The sequence below is a fragment of the Pleurodeles waltl genome, chromosome 4_2 (genome assembly GCF_031143425.1).
Source record: "Pleurodeles waltl isolate 20211129_DDA chromosome 4_2, aPleWal1.hap1.20221129, whole genome shotgun sequence".
NCBI classification, from domain to species: Eukaryota; Metazoa; Chordata; class Amphibia; order Caudata; family Salamandridae; genus Pleurodeles; species Pleurodeles waltl.
In genome coordinates this window covers 40988607-41004157 of record NC_090443.1, presented here as the reverse complement: position 1 = coordinate 41004157, position 15551 = coordinate 40988607, and the positions used below count along the sequence as shown (strand labels likewise).

Sequence of the window (15551 nt, the reverse complement as noted above, 5' to 3'; positions counted from 1 at the left end):
CATGGGTTTTCAGTTCTACCTCAGCCCATGCTGAGGACTCCAGGTCATATCCAAGCAAACAGTCTACTGGGATATTTGAGGAGACCACCACCTGTTTCAGGCCATTGACCCCTCCCCACTCTAAAGTTACCATTGCCATGGGATGTACTTTAGTCTGATTGTCAGCGTTGGTGACTGGATAAGTTTATCCAGCCAGGTATTGGCCAGGGGAAACCAGTTTCTCTGTCACCATAGTGAGACACTGGCACCTGTATCCCTCAGGCCCTCTACACTTGTCCCATTAATTAAGAGCTGCTGCCTGTATTTTTGCATGTTAGGGGGCCAGGCAGCCAGTGTGGCTAAATCCACCCCACCCTCAGAGACTAATGTAGCTTCAGTGTGACACCTGATTTGCTCTGGGCACACTGTTGATCCCACTTGGAGACTGGTCATTCCAGTTTTAGCTGGAGTGGAGTTAGAAGTGGTATCTTTCTTGGGACAGGCCTTGTCTCCAGTTTGGTGTCCAGGCTGACTACAGCTACGACACCAGGCCTTTTTGGGATCAAAGTTTTTACCCTTGTACCCAGAATTGTTTTGTGAAGAGGCTCTGGGCCCACCCTCCTGTGCAGGTTTTTGGGGGCCTGTAGAAGACTCTTTACTATTTTTGGTTTTGGCTGTCTCACCACCTTTCCCCTGGGGAGGTTTTGTGACCCCTTTCTTTTGGTCACCCCCTGTGGAAGTTTTGGACACCCTAGTCTTGACCCAATGGTCCGCCTTCTTTCCCAATTCTTGGGGAGAAATTGGTCCTAGGTCTACCAGATGCTGATGCAGTTTATCATTGAAACAATTACTTAATAGGTGTTCTTTCACAAATAAATTGTACAGCCCATCATAATTACTTACACCACTGCCTTGAATCCAACCATCTAGTGTTTTTACTGAGTAGTCTACAAAGTCAACCCAGGTCTGGCTCGAGGATTTTTGAGCCCCCCTGAATCTAATCCTATACTCCTCAGTGGAGAATCCAAAGCCCTCAATCAGGGTACCCTTCATGAGGTCATAAGATTCTGCATCTTTTCCAGCGAGTGTGAGGAGTCTATCCCTACACTTTCCTGTGAACATTTCCCAAAGGAGAGCACCCCAGTGAGATTTGTTCACTTTTCTGGTTACACAAGCCCTCTCAAAAGCTGTGAACCATTTGGTGATGTCATCACCATCTTCATATTTAGTTACAATCCCTTTAGGGATTTTCAACATGTCAGGAGAATCTCTGACCCTATTTATGTTGCTGCCACCATTGATGGGTCCTAGGCCCATCTCTGGTCTTTCCCTTTCTATGGCTAGGATCTGTCTTTCCAAAGCCAATCTTTTGGCCATCCTGGCTAACTGGATGTCCTCTTCACTGGAGTTGTCCTCAGTGATTTCAGAGAGGTTGGTCCCTCCTGTGAGGGAACCAGCATCTCTGACTATGATTTGTGGAGTCAGGGCTTGAGAGGCCCTGTCTTCCCTAGATAGGACTGGTAGGGGGGAATCACCCTCCAAGTCACTATCATCATCCTCTGTTGCCATCCTCAGAGGGGTTGGCTCTTTCAAACTCTGCCAAAAGCTCCTGGAGCTGTAGTTTGGAAGGTCTGGGGCCCATTACTATTTTCTTTAGTGTACAGAGTGACCTTAGCTCCCTCATCTTAAGATGGAGGTAAGGTGTGGTGTCGAGTTCCACCACATTCATCTCTGCACTAGACATTATGCTTCTAAAAGTAATGGGCCCCAGACCTTCCAAACTACAGCTCCAGGAGCTTTTGGCAGAGTTTGAAAGAGCCAACCCCTCTGAGGATGGCAACACAGAGGATGATGATAGTGACTTGGAGGGTGATTTCCCCCCTCAGGCGTCGCTGTGGGGGCTCAGGGGGGACAACTTTGGTTACTCACGGTCTCGGAGTCGCCGGAGGGTCCTCCCTGAGGTGTTGGTTCTCCACCAGTCGAGTCGGGGTCGCCGGGTGCAGTGTTGCAAGTCTCACGCTTCTTGCGGGGAGTTGCAGGGGTCTTTAAATCTGCTCCTTGAAACAAAGTTGCAGTTCTTTTGGAGCAGTGCCGCTGTCCTCTGGAGTTTCTTGTCTTTCGTGAAGTAGGGCAGTCCTCAGAGGATTCAGAGGTCGCTAGTCCCTTGGAAAGCGTCGCTGGAGCAGGTTTCTTTGGAAGGCAGGAGACAGGCCGGTAGGACTGGGGCCAAAGCAGTTGGTGTCTTCTGTTCTTCCTCTGCAGGGGTTTTTCAGCTCGGCAGTCTTCTTCTTCTTGTAGTTTCAGGAATCTAAATTCTTAGGTTCAGGGGAGCCCTTAAATACTAAATTTAAGGGCGTGTTTAGGTCTGGGGGGGTTAGTAGCCAATGACTACTAGCCCTGAGGGTGGGTACACCCTCTTTGTGCCTCCTCCCAAGGGGAGGGGGTCACATCCCTAATCCTATTGGGGAATCCTCCATCTGCAAGATTGAGGAGTTCTAAAAGTTAGAGTCACTTCAGCTCAGGACACCTTAGGGGCTGTCCTGACTGGCCAGTGACTCCTCCTTGTTATTCTCATTATTTCCTCCGGCCTTGCCGCCAAAAGTGGGGGCCGTGGCCGGAGGGGGCGGGCAACTCCACTAGCTGGAGTGTCCTGCGGTGCTGGCACAAAGGGGTGAGCCTTTGAGGCTCACCGCCAGGTGTGACAGCTCCTGCCTGGGGGAGGTGTTAGCATCTCCACCCAGTGCAGGCTTTGTTACTGGCCTCAGAGTGACAAAGGCACTCTCCCCATGGGGCCAGCAACATGTCTCGGTTGTGCTGAGAAGTTTGATACCAAACTTCCCAGTTTTCAGTGTAGCCATTATGGTGCTGTGGAGTCCGTGTTTGACAGACTCCCAGACCATATACTCTTATGGCTACCCTGCACTTACAATGTCTAAGGTTTGGCTTAGACACTGTAGGGGCACAGTACTCATGTACTGGTGCCCTCACCTATGGTATAGTGCACCCTGCCTTAGGGCTGCAAGGCCTACTAGAGGGGTGACTTATCTATACTGCATAGGCAGTGTGAGGTTGGCATGGCACCCTGAGGGGAGTGCCATGTCGACTTACTCGTTTTTGTTCTCACCAGCACACACAAGCTGACAAGCAGTGTTTCTGTGCTGAGTGAGGGGTCCCCAGGGTGGCATAAGATATGCTGCAGCCCTTAGAGACCTTCCCTGGCATCAGGGCCCTTGGTACCAGGGGTACCAGTTACAAGGGACTTACCTGGATGCCAGGGTGTGCCAATTGTGGAAAAGTACAGGTTAGGGAAAGAACAGTGGTGCTGGGGCCTGGTTAGCAGGCCTCAGCACACTTTCAATTCAAAACATAGCATCAGCAAAGGCAAAAAGTCAGGGGGTAACCATGCCAAGGAGGCATTTCCTTACAGCTTCCAAGCAGTTGGTCTGCATTTTGGTACAGAGTTTGGCATCAGTGTTTAGTAGGACTATTAGACTATAAGAACAGAGTTTCGGATTTTTACCAGGCTTGGGAATGAGTGAGATTTCTGCGTAAGACATAGTGGGTGTAAGGCCCGAGGCGTGGGTGAACAACAAAGCTTAAGCAACTTGTCTTGGAGTTGTGGCAAGAAGACCATATAAAAGGCCGGAGTAAGGCCTCCTGGGCCTGGGGATTTGTCCTTGGGAAGCTTAAGAGCTTTGGAGAACTTGGCCATGGAGAAGGGTTCCTCCAGATCTCAGGATAAATCAGGTATTAGAGGCTGGCACGGGCAGCTCTGAAGATAAGCATCTAATGAAGGGGGAGGGGGGTGCTTGGAGGGTGTGAATGTAGGGAGGGCTAAGAGCGAACCAAAAGGGCCCAACCTAGTGAACCTCTCCATAAAGGATCCAGGAGAATTGCCCGACCCTTTAGAGGTGTTGCCCTGAATGGAGGAAAGCCCAGTGGGGAGCAGGAGGTCAGGGGGAGCATGAGGGTGCAGCATATGGAATAAACAAATCCTGAAAAGAAAATCGGGTAAATCACAGGTACTGTCCAAAAGGCCAAGCTCTGGACCACGAGCCATGCTGAGGATAGAAATGTTCAATGGGCCGGCGACAGCTCATGACTGGTGTGGGAGCATAGTCTCTGTGAATCAGATCCCCTCAGCCGAAGATTGTGGCCCCTGGGAGGTCAAGAACTGTCTTGGCTTCAGCAAGAGAGTGAACTACGTGTGGTTTTCCGTTACAGGTGAACAGCAGGCCAAAGGGGTTAGTCCTTTGATATTCAAGTCCTTGAGTATGCAAGTGCTCACACGCTTAAAGTCTCACCTCTTCTTCAGAGTCGCAGGCAGGCCTTGGAAGATCTGTACGGCATGGCTGCAAAAGACTAGGTCTACTCCCCCCCAGCCTCCCCTCCCCATGTCACTCATGTCAGGCTGCAATAGTTTTGGCCCAAAGGGATACCACAGAACGTTCCCTAGTGGTCTTACCCCCCTGGGCATAGTAGGCAGGACAGCAGTCACGCAGGCTCCAAGAGTGCTAGACGGGAGGTCACCAGCAGGTCCCTGTTGCCATTGTGAGGCTGAAGGAGGTGGCAGGGGAGTGTACCCCTCCTGGCTCCTGGGGTGGATGCCAAAAGCAGGGGTGGGTGACTGCCTTTTAGAGTGGAGAAACAAAAGGGGGAAGAAAGCGGCCAATAGAGCTAAACCCCTCTCCCCACCCCCCCAATGTCAACAGGGTTAAAGCCAGGTGGTCCCGCCAGGGCACAAGGTTCAGGCAGTTTCAGTCTGTGCTCCGTTGCACTAGCCCTCGGAACTGCTATCAGGGGTCCACGCAAAGAAATACTGCTTACGTGCGTGAGGTGCAAGCTTTATCATAGTATCCACATCTTGCAGACCAAGCAAGTACTGAATTGTTCCCTCCCTGTCTGAGCATGAGTCAGGAATGTTCTCTGGCAATACAAAAGGTCCTGCATTAGTATGTAGGGGATGAGGCAGGCAGTGGCTTCCAAACCCACCACACACTCAGTAGGAGGGAAGGGTCTTGGCTCACCAAAAGGGCTCACCAGGGCCCAGCTCTGCGCAGCAAACAGCCCGAACCGGGGGAGGTAGGACGCTCACCTTATGGCTCGACAGTGGGAATAGCTTTTATGACTGTCCCCTGGGCTGCTGAGATCTCTGGAGAGCTGTGGTGAAGGCCACGATGCATCGAGGCGTGGAGTACCCGGCAGTCAATGGAGCAGTATGTGGACTCCTGCAGAGGGTGCCGTTGGCTCAAAAAGTCTTCAGACTCGTAGACCAGGGGACTGCGACGTGAAAGTCTGAGCATCCAAGGCCCAGGTCTGGCAGGTCCACAGGTAGTCAAGCACATGGCATCTGTACAGGTGCCGGGGGTCTCCCGCAGGCCAGGCGCCACAATAGAGGTATGGTGGGCACCATGATTCGAGGCAGGAGGAAAGTTCGGGCCCCAGCTGCCAGAGGCCCGAATAAAGGCCTTCAGAAAGTCACCCCCGCAGAGGTCGGGACCGCCGGCGAGAACAGCACCCTGGTGTTTCAGTAGCCTGATCGGCTCTACTCGGCATTCCTCAACCAGGGAGTTTGGAGCCCCCAATGCTGCTGTGCACCCGTTCTCCTAAGCAGGCCTCTTTCTTCTGGAGGAGGTTGGGGCAAGATGAGACAGCGGTCCGTTGCAGGGCTGAAAGTGGACAACGCATGGCTGCCATGTGGATGTTGAAGATCTTCTGCGATGGTCAGACCACCGTCGCCCCGAACAGGAATTGCGCCAGCACCGCCGGGTGTGACTTCCAGCCATAGGAAGGCTACTGATTGCATTATGGCCCAAGGGAAGCAGGAGCTCGGACGATCTGTGTCCTACATCATTCCCGGTCAGGCCACACACCCCCAGAAGAATCACTTTAAAAGCCTTACTGCTTGCCTACTGGGTCCGGCACGGTGTCGGACTCCATTATCTGAAAAGAAGAATCCAACTCCATTCTTCAGGCAGGGCCCTTCGATCAGGGAAAGCACAACTAATCACAGTTCCACGTTTTAAAATACCCAGGCGAGGCGGTTTATCCTTCTCTGTGAGTGTGATGTCGATCTGCAAACTTTTATCCGTAGATCTCAGAAACACATCAACTGAGAATGTTTTCCGTAAACACCTGAAAACATACTTTTTCAGCCTCTATCGCTAACTTATGCTGTACACACTTCTGTGGTGGGACAAACTGCGTGGTCTGGCATGGTTTAAGTTCATTCATTCATTCACAGGGTCACATTTTACTTTTAAAGTAAAGGAAATGCTGTGTTTATTTTACATTATTAGTATGAGGCTGCAGGTAAAAGGGCCCAAGTCAGATTTATGACCCAAGCTGGGACACAGTGGTGAAAAACTGAAGCACTGAAGAATAAAAATTTCTTAACTCAATATTGGAGCGCGAGAACAAAATGATGCTTCTGAACGCTTTGAAATGGGAGAAAATTAAAATTAAGTTACGTTAATGATTAAGTTAAATCTTCATTTTAATTTTGTCCGATTTCAAAGTGCTGCATTTACAAACAGCAGGCCCCTTGCTCCCAGCAGACACTGTCATTTATAACTGAAAAATAGTAATTTATTTTAAATGGGAGAAATTTCAAATTGAGAAAAATATTTCTATGAAACATTGTCTTAATGTTTTTCTCTACTTTCAAGTAAGCCATATTCCCTCACTTTAAATTCCTCTCATTTCAACAAATGGCTGTATTGTTCTGTTATAAATGTGGCACAGTGCCCACAGGCCATTAGGAACAAGATACCTGCTGTTAGTAAATGTGACACTTGGAAATGGGAATTGGTATATCTAGAGTTTTCTTTGTCTTGTCCTCCCAAACCCTCTTCTGTTTTTAGTAATGCCCTATATTCACCCGAGACTGTAACATGCTACTTTACTCATATATATGTTTAAGCATCTACACGAGGTAATAAACTGATTGTGTTTAACACTTAGATGTAATTCTACCTATTTTTGGCCCTCCACTGATAATTTTTCGATATACATATATACATTGCCTTTTTCATTAATGCTTCAACACATGCCTTTCTCACACAGAACCTTGATCCTGCCCGACTACAGAGTTGAGACTATTTTAATCCTATGTGTAAGAGAAACGTATGGGTTTTCTTCCTGTTTCTCAGTTTTGTGAATTGTTGATGGCATGCTGGGAACTTAAGCAGGTGCAACATTTGAATGCTGAATTAGAATGAGTCTGCCAAGTTTATCCAGATTCAAATTCCATTATAGATTAACGCTTCAGAGAATTTCCTCCCTGGTTTATAAACCCTTTACAGAAACACTGCAGGAGGATTCAAATCTGATGCTAATCATTTGTATGTCAGCTCTTACCCTGCCAGAGTTGAGGGTGTTCCATATGAATTCTTTCAGTTTTTCATCTGACACTTCTCCACCTAGATCCTTCTGAAGGTTGGTTAGCCACACCAGCACTTCCTGTAACACAAGAATGTCATGCTCAAGGCCAGGGACTATCCAGAAGCTATGTTAATTAACTATAATTATTAGGACACTTGCATACCTGATTTGCCAGACCATGGAGTGGTCCTGCCAGCCCATTCATGGCTGCAGAGAAGGACAGGTATGGGTCAGACAAGGCGCTTCCTACAAGGTGACTGGCATGGGCACTCACATTACCACCTTCATGATCACTGCAGAGAAAGACACATGGACGATTAATGGACAGTCACAGGAATTCACTCAACAGCAGATTAGGGCCAGAAAATAATTTCACCAGCAACTTCTTAACTTACTAGAGCTTATATCCAGTTTGGAAGCCATGTCTGCACCAAAGCAGGAGGTGGACTGCTGAACAAGACACCAGCAAGCAACTTCACACATCTAATTTTAAACACAAATGTCCACCTCCAGCAAAAACAACAGACAAGTCAAACCAACTGACTGTTTTACACAGACGTTTCAATATATCACTGAAGTCTTCCAAACTTAGCCTTGAATTCATTCAGGACATATTGTCGAGTAACTAATATATATTCTTCAAACTTCTGCTCAGTGGTTCACTTCTATCTTATAATTACCTCCAGAGTGAAGCCTTTAAATAGAGGATCTGTGCAGAGCTCTAAACAAGAGAAGACATATCACGCATGTAACTTACAAAGGTTTCAATAGAGGCTCTGTTCATGACAGATGGCAAGCAGCAAACCAATCCACAAGTGTCCCATTCTGGATTGTGTGTATCACCTCGGCTGACTCTGGCTGTGTTCCATAAATGTTTTTAAACGGATTAAACTGATGCAAGGAAATATTAGCATTCTACAACAAGCATTGTCTGAGCCAATAGGGCTCCCCTTTGGGAACTATAGGCTTTGCCCATCGCTTTAGGCGCTGCCATACAGTGTCGGCCACTGTATTAAAAGTGATGGGGGTTGGGTCAATCAATCCACTGAGACAGGTGCCACTCGGAGGGGACAATACAAAAATATATATTTTTTAAAGCAACAAACCACCAATCAAAAAAAAAGAAAACTGCAGGTACTGGAGGGGGGTTGTGGTGGTGTTGGAGACAGCAGGGGAAGGGAAGCACAACTGGTTTAATAAGCCAGCAACAAGAAGTTCTGGGGGTGGGGGGCAGGGGAAGGGGGTGAAACAGTCTACAGATTCCTCACCTCTAGAAAATACCCCAGGCACTTAAATGGATCAGTAAATGTTTTAGCAATGCTCCTGTGCGCTGGTAGGGGGCACCATACTGAAAAGACTGATTTGCATATAGCTGGGTCCGAACTGGGGTGACGTGGCAGGAAAAATAACGATGGCTTAAACCCAGATCTGTGAGTGAAAAGTTTCAACACTCTGTCCATCATTTTACTTTGTGATCTTATCATACTGGAAATGACAGCAGTGCTGCATGTAAGCGCCAACCCTGCACACTGGCATCAGTTTCTTGCTCGACTCTTTCTGCATCCTCAGATGGGGAGAATTTATCACTTGTCAAGTACAAGTGTGCAGATGTTAAAAAGAGGCCCCTCAACAGAACAGCGAGGGTGAGTTATCTGCATCTACAAAATTATCCAGAAACAAAAATGTTACTTACCTTGGAAGCATCTGCCATGTAGTGTTGTAGATTCACATGCTTTACATACTCCTGCCATCTAGTTGTTTTTCTCTGAAGTTGTCTTTCGAGTCACAAGGTATTGTGACTCCACCCATGAGGCATTGGCTCAATTATTACATTGTTTTTCCACCCAGAGGGAGAGGATGTAAATGGAGCATAAGGATACAGGAAAGGAGACCATGACATTAAAAAAAAATGGGAAAAATAGTAAGACTGCATCACCCAAGGGCTTTCGGGGAGGAGGGTGGGCGCATGTGAATCTAGAGCACTATATGCCACAAACTGATGCTTACACAGAAAGTTACATTTTCCATTTGTGGCATGTATGGCTGTACATACACATTCTGTGCACATACTGTAAAGCAATGCTTCCATAAGCTGTTGCTAGCCCTAGGATAATGCATAAGACTGGAAAGTGTATGTAAGACAGCCTGGCCAATTATAACTTGTTGTCGGGCTAATACATCCACACAGTATTGTTTAGTGAAAGTGTAGAGGTGGGCTGGGAGGTGGGAAGGGGGAGGGGTTGTCCATGATCTTACCAAGAAAAGCCATAGAAGCCCCTTTCTTATGATTTGAGTGGGCTCTGGTAGAGACTGGCAAAGGTATTTTGGCTTTGTTGTAGCAAGTCTGTATACATTTGACTAATCAGTGTGCACTGCTGGATTTAGAAATAAACAAAGGGGTTGTCTTTTGGAAATGCTTAGTCCTAGCAATGTAATATGAGTGCTCTTTTGACATCCAGAGTTTCAAGAATTTTTTCTGGTCAGACTCTGGCTGTGGGAAAACACTGGTGTAGGAAGTTGGCTCTGTATGCACTATTTCAAAGTAAGGAATAGTATGCACAGAGTCCAAGGGTTCCCCTTAGAGGTAATAGTGGCAAAAAGAGATAATACTAATGCTCTATTTTGTGGTAGTGTGGTTGAGCAGTAGGCTTATCAAAGGAGTAGTGTTAAGCATTTGTTGTACACACACAGGCAATAAATGAGGAACACACACTCAGACAATTCCAGGCCAATAGGTTTTTGTATAGAAAAATATATTTTCTTAGTTTATTTTAAGAACCACAGGTTCAAGATTTACATGTAATACTTCAAATGAAAGGTATTGCAGGTAGGTACTTTAGGAACTTTGAATCATCAAAATAGCATATACAGTCTTCACATAAATCACATATAGCTATTTTAAAACTAGACAGTGCAATTTTCACAGTTCCTAGGGGGAGTAAGAGTTAGTCAGTTTTTGCAGGTAAGTAAACCACCTACGGGGTTCAAGTTTGGGTCCAAGGTAGCCCACCGTTGGGAGTTCAGAGCAACCCCAAAGTTACCACACCAGCAGCTCAGGGCCGGTCAGGTGCAGAGGTCAAAGTTGTGCCCAAAAAGCAGGCTTCAATAGGGAAGGGGGTGCCCCGGTTCCAGTCTGCCAGCAGGTAAGTACCCGCGTCTTCGGAGGGCAGACCAGGGGGGTTTTGTAGGGCACCGGGGGGGGGGCACAAGTTAGCACAGAAAGTACACCCTCAGCAGCACGGGGGCGGCCGGGTGCAGTGTGCAAACACGTCGGGTTTCCAAAGTAAATCAATGGGAGACCAAGGGGTCTCTTCAGCGATGCAGGCAAGGGGGGGGGGGGATCCTCGGGGTAGCCACCCACCTGGGCAAGGGAGAGGGCCTCCTGGGGGTCACTCCCGCACTGGAGTTCCGATCTTTCAGGTCCTGGGGGCTGCGGGTGCAGAGTCTTTACCAGGCGTCGGATTCTGGGAGTCAGGCAGTTGCGGTCAGGGGGAACCTCGGGATTCCCTCTGCAGGCGTCGCTGTGGGGGCAACTCTGGCTACTCACGGTCTCGCAGTCGCCGGGGAGTCCTCCCTGAAGTGTTGTTTCTCCACAAGTCGAGTCGGGGGCGTCAGGTGCAGTGTAGCAAGTCTCACGCTTCCGCCGGGAGATGTAGTTGTTTTAAAGTTGCTCCTTTGGAAACAAAGTTGCAGTCTTGGGTGAACAGGGCCGCTGTCCTCGGGAGTTCCTTGGTCCTTCTAGAGCAGGGCAGTCCTCTGAGGATTCAGAGGTCGCTGGTCCCTGGGGAGAGCGTCGCTGGAGCAGTGTCTTTAGAAGGGAGGGAGACAGGCCGGTAGAGCTGGCGCTAAAGCAGTTGGTGTCTCCGTCTTCTCTGCAGGGTTTTTCAGCTTAGCAGTCCTCTTCTTCTTAGGGTGCAGGAATCTGAGTTCCTAGGTTCTGGGGAGCCCTTAAATACTAAATTTAAGGGCGTGTTTAGGTCTGGGGGGCTAGTAGCCAATGGCTACTAGCCCTGAGGGTGGGTACACCCTCTTTGTGCCTCCTCCCAAGGGGAGGAGGTCACATTTCTATCGCTATTGGGGGAATCCTCCATCTGCAAGATGGAGGATTTCTAAAAGTTAGAGTCACCTCAGCTCAGGACACCTTAGGGGCTGTCCTGACTGGCCAGTGACTCCTTGTTATTCTCATTATCTCCTCCGGCCTTGCCGCTAAAAGTGGAGCCATGGCTGGAGGGGGCGGGCAACTCCACTAGCTGGAGTGCCCTGTGGTGCTGTAACAAAGGGGGTGAGCCTTTGAGGCTCACCGCCAGGTGTTACAGTTCCTGCAGGGGGAGGAGTGAAGCACCTCCCCCCAGTACAGGCTTTGTTACTAGCCACAGAGTGACAAAGGCACTCTTCCCCATGTGGCCAGCAACATGTCTAGAGTGTGGCAGGCTGCTAAAACAAGTCAGCCTACACGGGTAGTTGGTTAAGGTTTCAGGGGGAACCTCTAAGGTGCCCTCTGGGGTGTATGTTACAATAAAATGTACACTGGCATCAGTGTGCATTAATTGTGCTGAGAAGTTTGATACCAAACTTCCCAGTTTTCAGTGTAGCCATTATGGTGCTGTGGAGTCCGTGTTTGACAGACTCCCAGACCATATACACTTATGGCTACCCTGCACTTACAATGTCTAAGGTTTTGCTTAGACATTGTAGGGGCACAGTGCTCATGCACTGGTGCCCTCACCTATGGTATAGTGCACCCTGCCTTAGGGCTGTAAGGCCTGCTAGAGGGGTGACTTATCTATACTGCATAGGCAGTGTGAGGTTGGCATGGCACCCTGAGGGGAGTGCCATGTCGACTTACTCGTTTTGTCCTCACCAGCACACACAAGCTGGCAAGCAGTGTGTCTGTGCTGAGTGAGGGGTCCCCAGGGTGGCATAAGACATGCTGCAGCCCTTAGAGACCTTCCCTGGCATCAGGGCCCTTGGTACCAGGGGTACCAGTTACAAGGGACTTACCTGGATGCCAGGGTGTGCCAATTGTGAAAACAAAAGTACAGGTTAGGGAAAGAACACTGGTGCTGGGGCCTGGTTAGCAGGCCTCAGCACACTTTCAAATCAAAACTTAGCATCAGCAAAGGCAAAAAGTCAGGGGGTAACCATGCCAAGGAGGCATTTCCTTACAGTCATCATTACAATTTTCTTCATGGCAAGTTTGCTCTATTTTAACACTGCCATCATAACCATTGTATGAATCCATACCATATATGGAATGTAACGTATGTGTACTTCCTTGGGGGTGGGGTGGCATGTCTATTAGGGTAGGTGGCACTTCAATGGAAGCAAAACGGAGTCTTGGTCTAAGTCATAGTTGCGCAGACAGTCAGAGAGCTCAATGGGCACCTTGTCATTCAGCATCGACGGAGTCGGCGGACTGGCATGGACAGTGGCGCTGGAGTCGGAACGGGAGCCAGAGGAGGCCCAGTGGTGGATTTAAAGGGTCTAACTGGCACCGAAGGCAAACTCCCTGGATGTATTCCAGATGGAGGGCCTCTCTGCTCCTTGGTAAGGATCTGAACAGTCAGAGCATGGCCTCCTGAACGATCTGCCTTGGTGTTGCAGGTAGCCCCAAAAACCCAGGCTGTGCTGGGACAATCTGCGGTATAAGCTCCAATGTCGATTGATTTCAGGAGCAACATCAAGAGGCACGGTGACGCTCTTGCACAGGTGAATGTCAGTGGCAGGACGGGGATAAGTCCTCCCTGGAGTTTTTGTATTTTTATTTTGGATTACCCAACATTTGGAGCGTGATGATGACCAACCTCTGGAATGACTCCTGGAACAGAACTGGGATCGTATTCACCTTAGACCACTCGTCACAATCTTACAGTGCTTGGCAACAGTTTTTCCTCGCGGTCTGGTATGGCCTTCGGTTTCATCAATACGCAGTCACTGCAGGTTTTAGGAGTCGTAGCTTGGCCACAGGCAAACCAGATGAAGATCTGTCAAAGACATTTGTTTGTGACAGTCCTTACATAGTTTGAATTGTGTTGTCTTGGGAGACTAACATTTCCTTTGCACACTGAACATTTCTGCCTCAGAGACAAGACATAGCTCAAGATCCATGTCTGTAGCATGGAAAGAAAGGAACGGACATCAGCATGCACAAGTGGCACTTATAAAATCCTGCATGTCATTTAAAGAGTGGAACGGAGTCTCAGCACCGTGCCACCTACTGGTAGGCAGATGTACTACTTAAGAGATTCCCAATTCAGTCTGACGCCTGGGGAATTTTCAAAAGGTGATGAATCTGCAGTTTGAAGTCCCTATCAGAAATAATTATATCAAGGGGGTAAAAATCCCATCCCCACCAACATGATCTCTGGGTGGTGGTGAGCTTTGACCAGAATGAGAGCCAAAACATAATGGGGCCTCTGTTGGCAGCTCCACTAGCAGGGGCATAGGATTAGAATCTGGCAGTATGGTGATCAGTTGAACTTCAGTAATTTCATAGTGCAACATCAGTCGGGATCATGTTCAAGTTGGGGGTCAAATATTGAAACAAACAACGGATCCTCCACAGGCAGCAGCAGTTTCAGTGTTGAGAGAGAACTATGTAGGTTGTTGAGGAGGTCAAAGTGCGTACCAGCGCATGTACAAAGCCCATAACGGGTCCAAAGGGTTCAGTCAGCATGGAGGATGGATTCCCCCAGCAGTAACCAGAGTGTTGGTCCCTGCAGATCCCTAGGGCCTGAAAATGCACCACAGGGAGCCGAAAGCATGTTAAATGTATGCAGCATGGCCTCTGTAGGAGGCTGGCCCTCTATGTAGTGTGGAAAGCTAGGCACACTGTGCAGGGGTCCAGGCAACCACACGTTGGTTTACAGGGGATAAAAACTAGATCAACTAATGCTCAAATTTGTAAGGTAGCTTGGTTGAGCAGTTAGGGCAATCTTGGAGAAGTGCAAAGCATTTGTTGTACTCACAGCATCAATATTGAAACTCACACACTCAAAGGAATAACAACACCAATTTATAAAAGTACTTCAGATTTTTATGTAATTTTCAAGACCAAGATATGAATTTTTGAAGTTTAATAAAAATAGGAGTCACTGACAAAGCAACACGGAGACTGGGGGAGGGTGTATGTGTGTTTGGGGGTGGGGGTACACAAGGCAAAGAGCTAGAAAACACATTCACTCTTGGGGAATGCTTAAGCAAAAAAGTATCTCCCTAAAAGTGAGCAGTGGAAGGATAGACGGAAAGAAGCTATGCTCCAGGGGAAAAGACAAGATGGACAAGACAAGACACTGAACGAGAAGCAAGCAAATGAGTGATAATGGTAAGCAATGGGCGGGCTTTAAGCACACTGTAAGATCTAGTAAGCTGCCAATAGGTATTTTGCAACCAGACAGCTTGGGCTATCTGGTAAGTTCAACCTAAAAATATAAAATAAAATCGATTCTCCAGAAATTCAAAATGGAAAGAACACTACACCATCTGTGTGACTTACTTCATGATTAATAGCTATGGGCTTCTGAAGAAAGGTGGTCCCAAATCTCATGGAATTTAATCAATGACTTGGTCTAATACTGGCACTTACCAATTTTGACCAGAACAAGAAAGATGAAGGTTACAAGTAAAGCTGCAGAGTACAGTGCCAAAAGATATGGTGTCAAAGATGGCAGATGCGTGTGCAGGAATAGTGATGTAGAGGACACTTACCTGTGGATTGTGAGGTATAGTCTCATCAGCTCTGTGAACTCTGATTCGGTGTAACCCAACATATTGGTGAAGTTGTGTGACCAGTCAAGGTTGGAGTCAATGGCACCAATTCCACTCCCCTCCCGGTACAGATTACGGTAGATCTTAGCAGCAATGCATGGCAGCTTGGCAATCAGATCCATAGAGTCCTCGTAAATCAACTATGAATAGAGAACAGGCAAGGAATCCAGGTGTTTAACAAAAACATCATATTTAAGTAACTTTGAAATACCAGCTATATATTATTTCATTAGAAATGTAACTGCTGTTAAAAAGATGAAAACATTGTTACAGGTTTGTAGGAAGCTGTCTCTTTACATAGTATATCAAATGAGGTGTAACATGCAAAAAGTGCAGGGGTTCCCTTACTAGTGGGCACGGGTTGCTCTAACAATCCCAAAGTGCTCTCTAAGAGGGTAGTGTGGTCGAGCTGCCTTAGGCTT

General features: G+C 47.9%; 1 protein-coding gene across 1 annotated transcript in view; it reads right to left on the bottom strand.

Annotated features, from left to right (window-relative positions):
- CS (citrate synthase) overlaps nt 1-15551 on the bottom strand; it is a 144594-nt gene that overhangs the window by 53603 nt on the left and 75440 nt on the right. Inside the window, exons 7-9 of the mRNA XM_069230551.1 lie at nt 15070-15269; nt 7526-7655; nt 7339-7440 (exon numbers count right to left, since the gene is read on the bottom strand). Of these exons, the coding sequence (XP_069086652.1) occupies nt 7339-7440; nt 7526-7655; nt 15070-15269 (432 nt within the window). The remainder of the gene's footprint in view (nt 1-7338; nt 7441-7525; nt 7656-15069; nt 15270-15551) is intronic.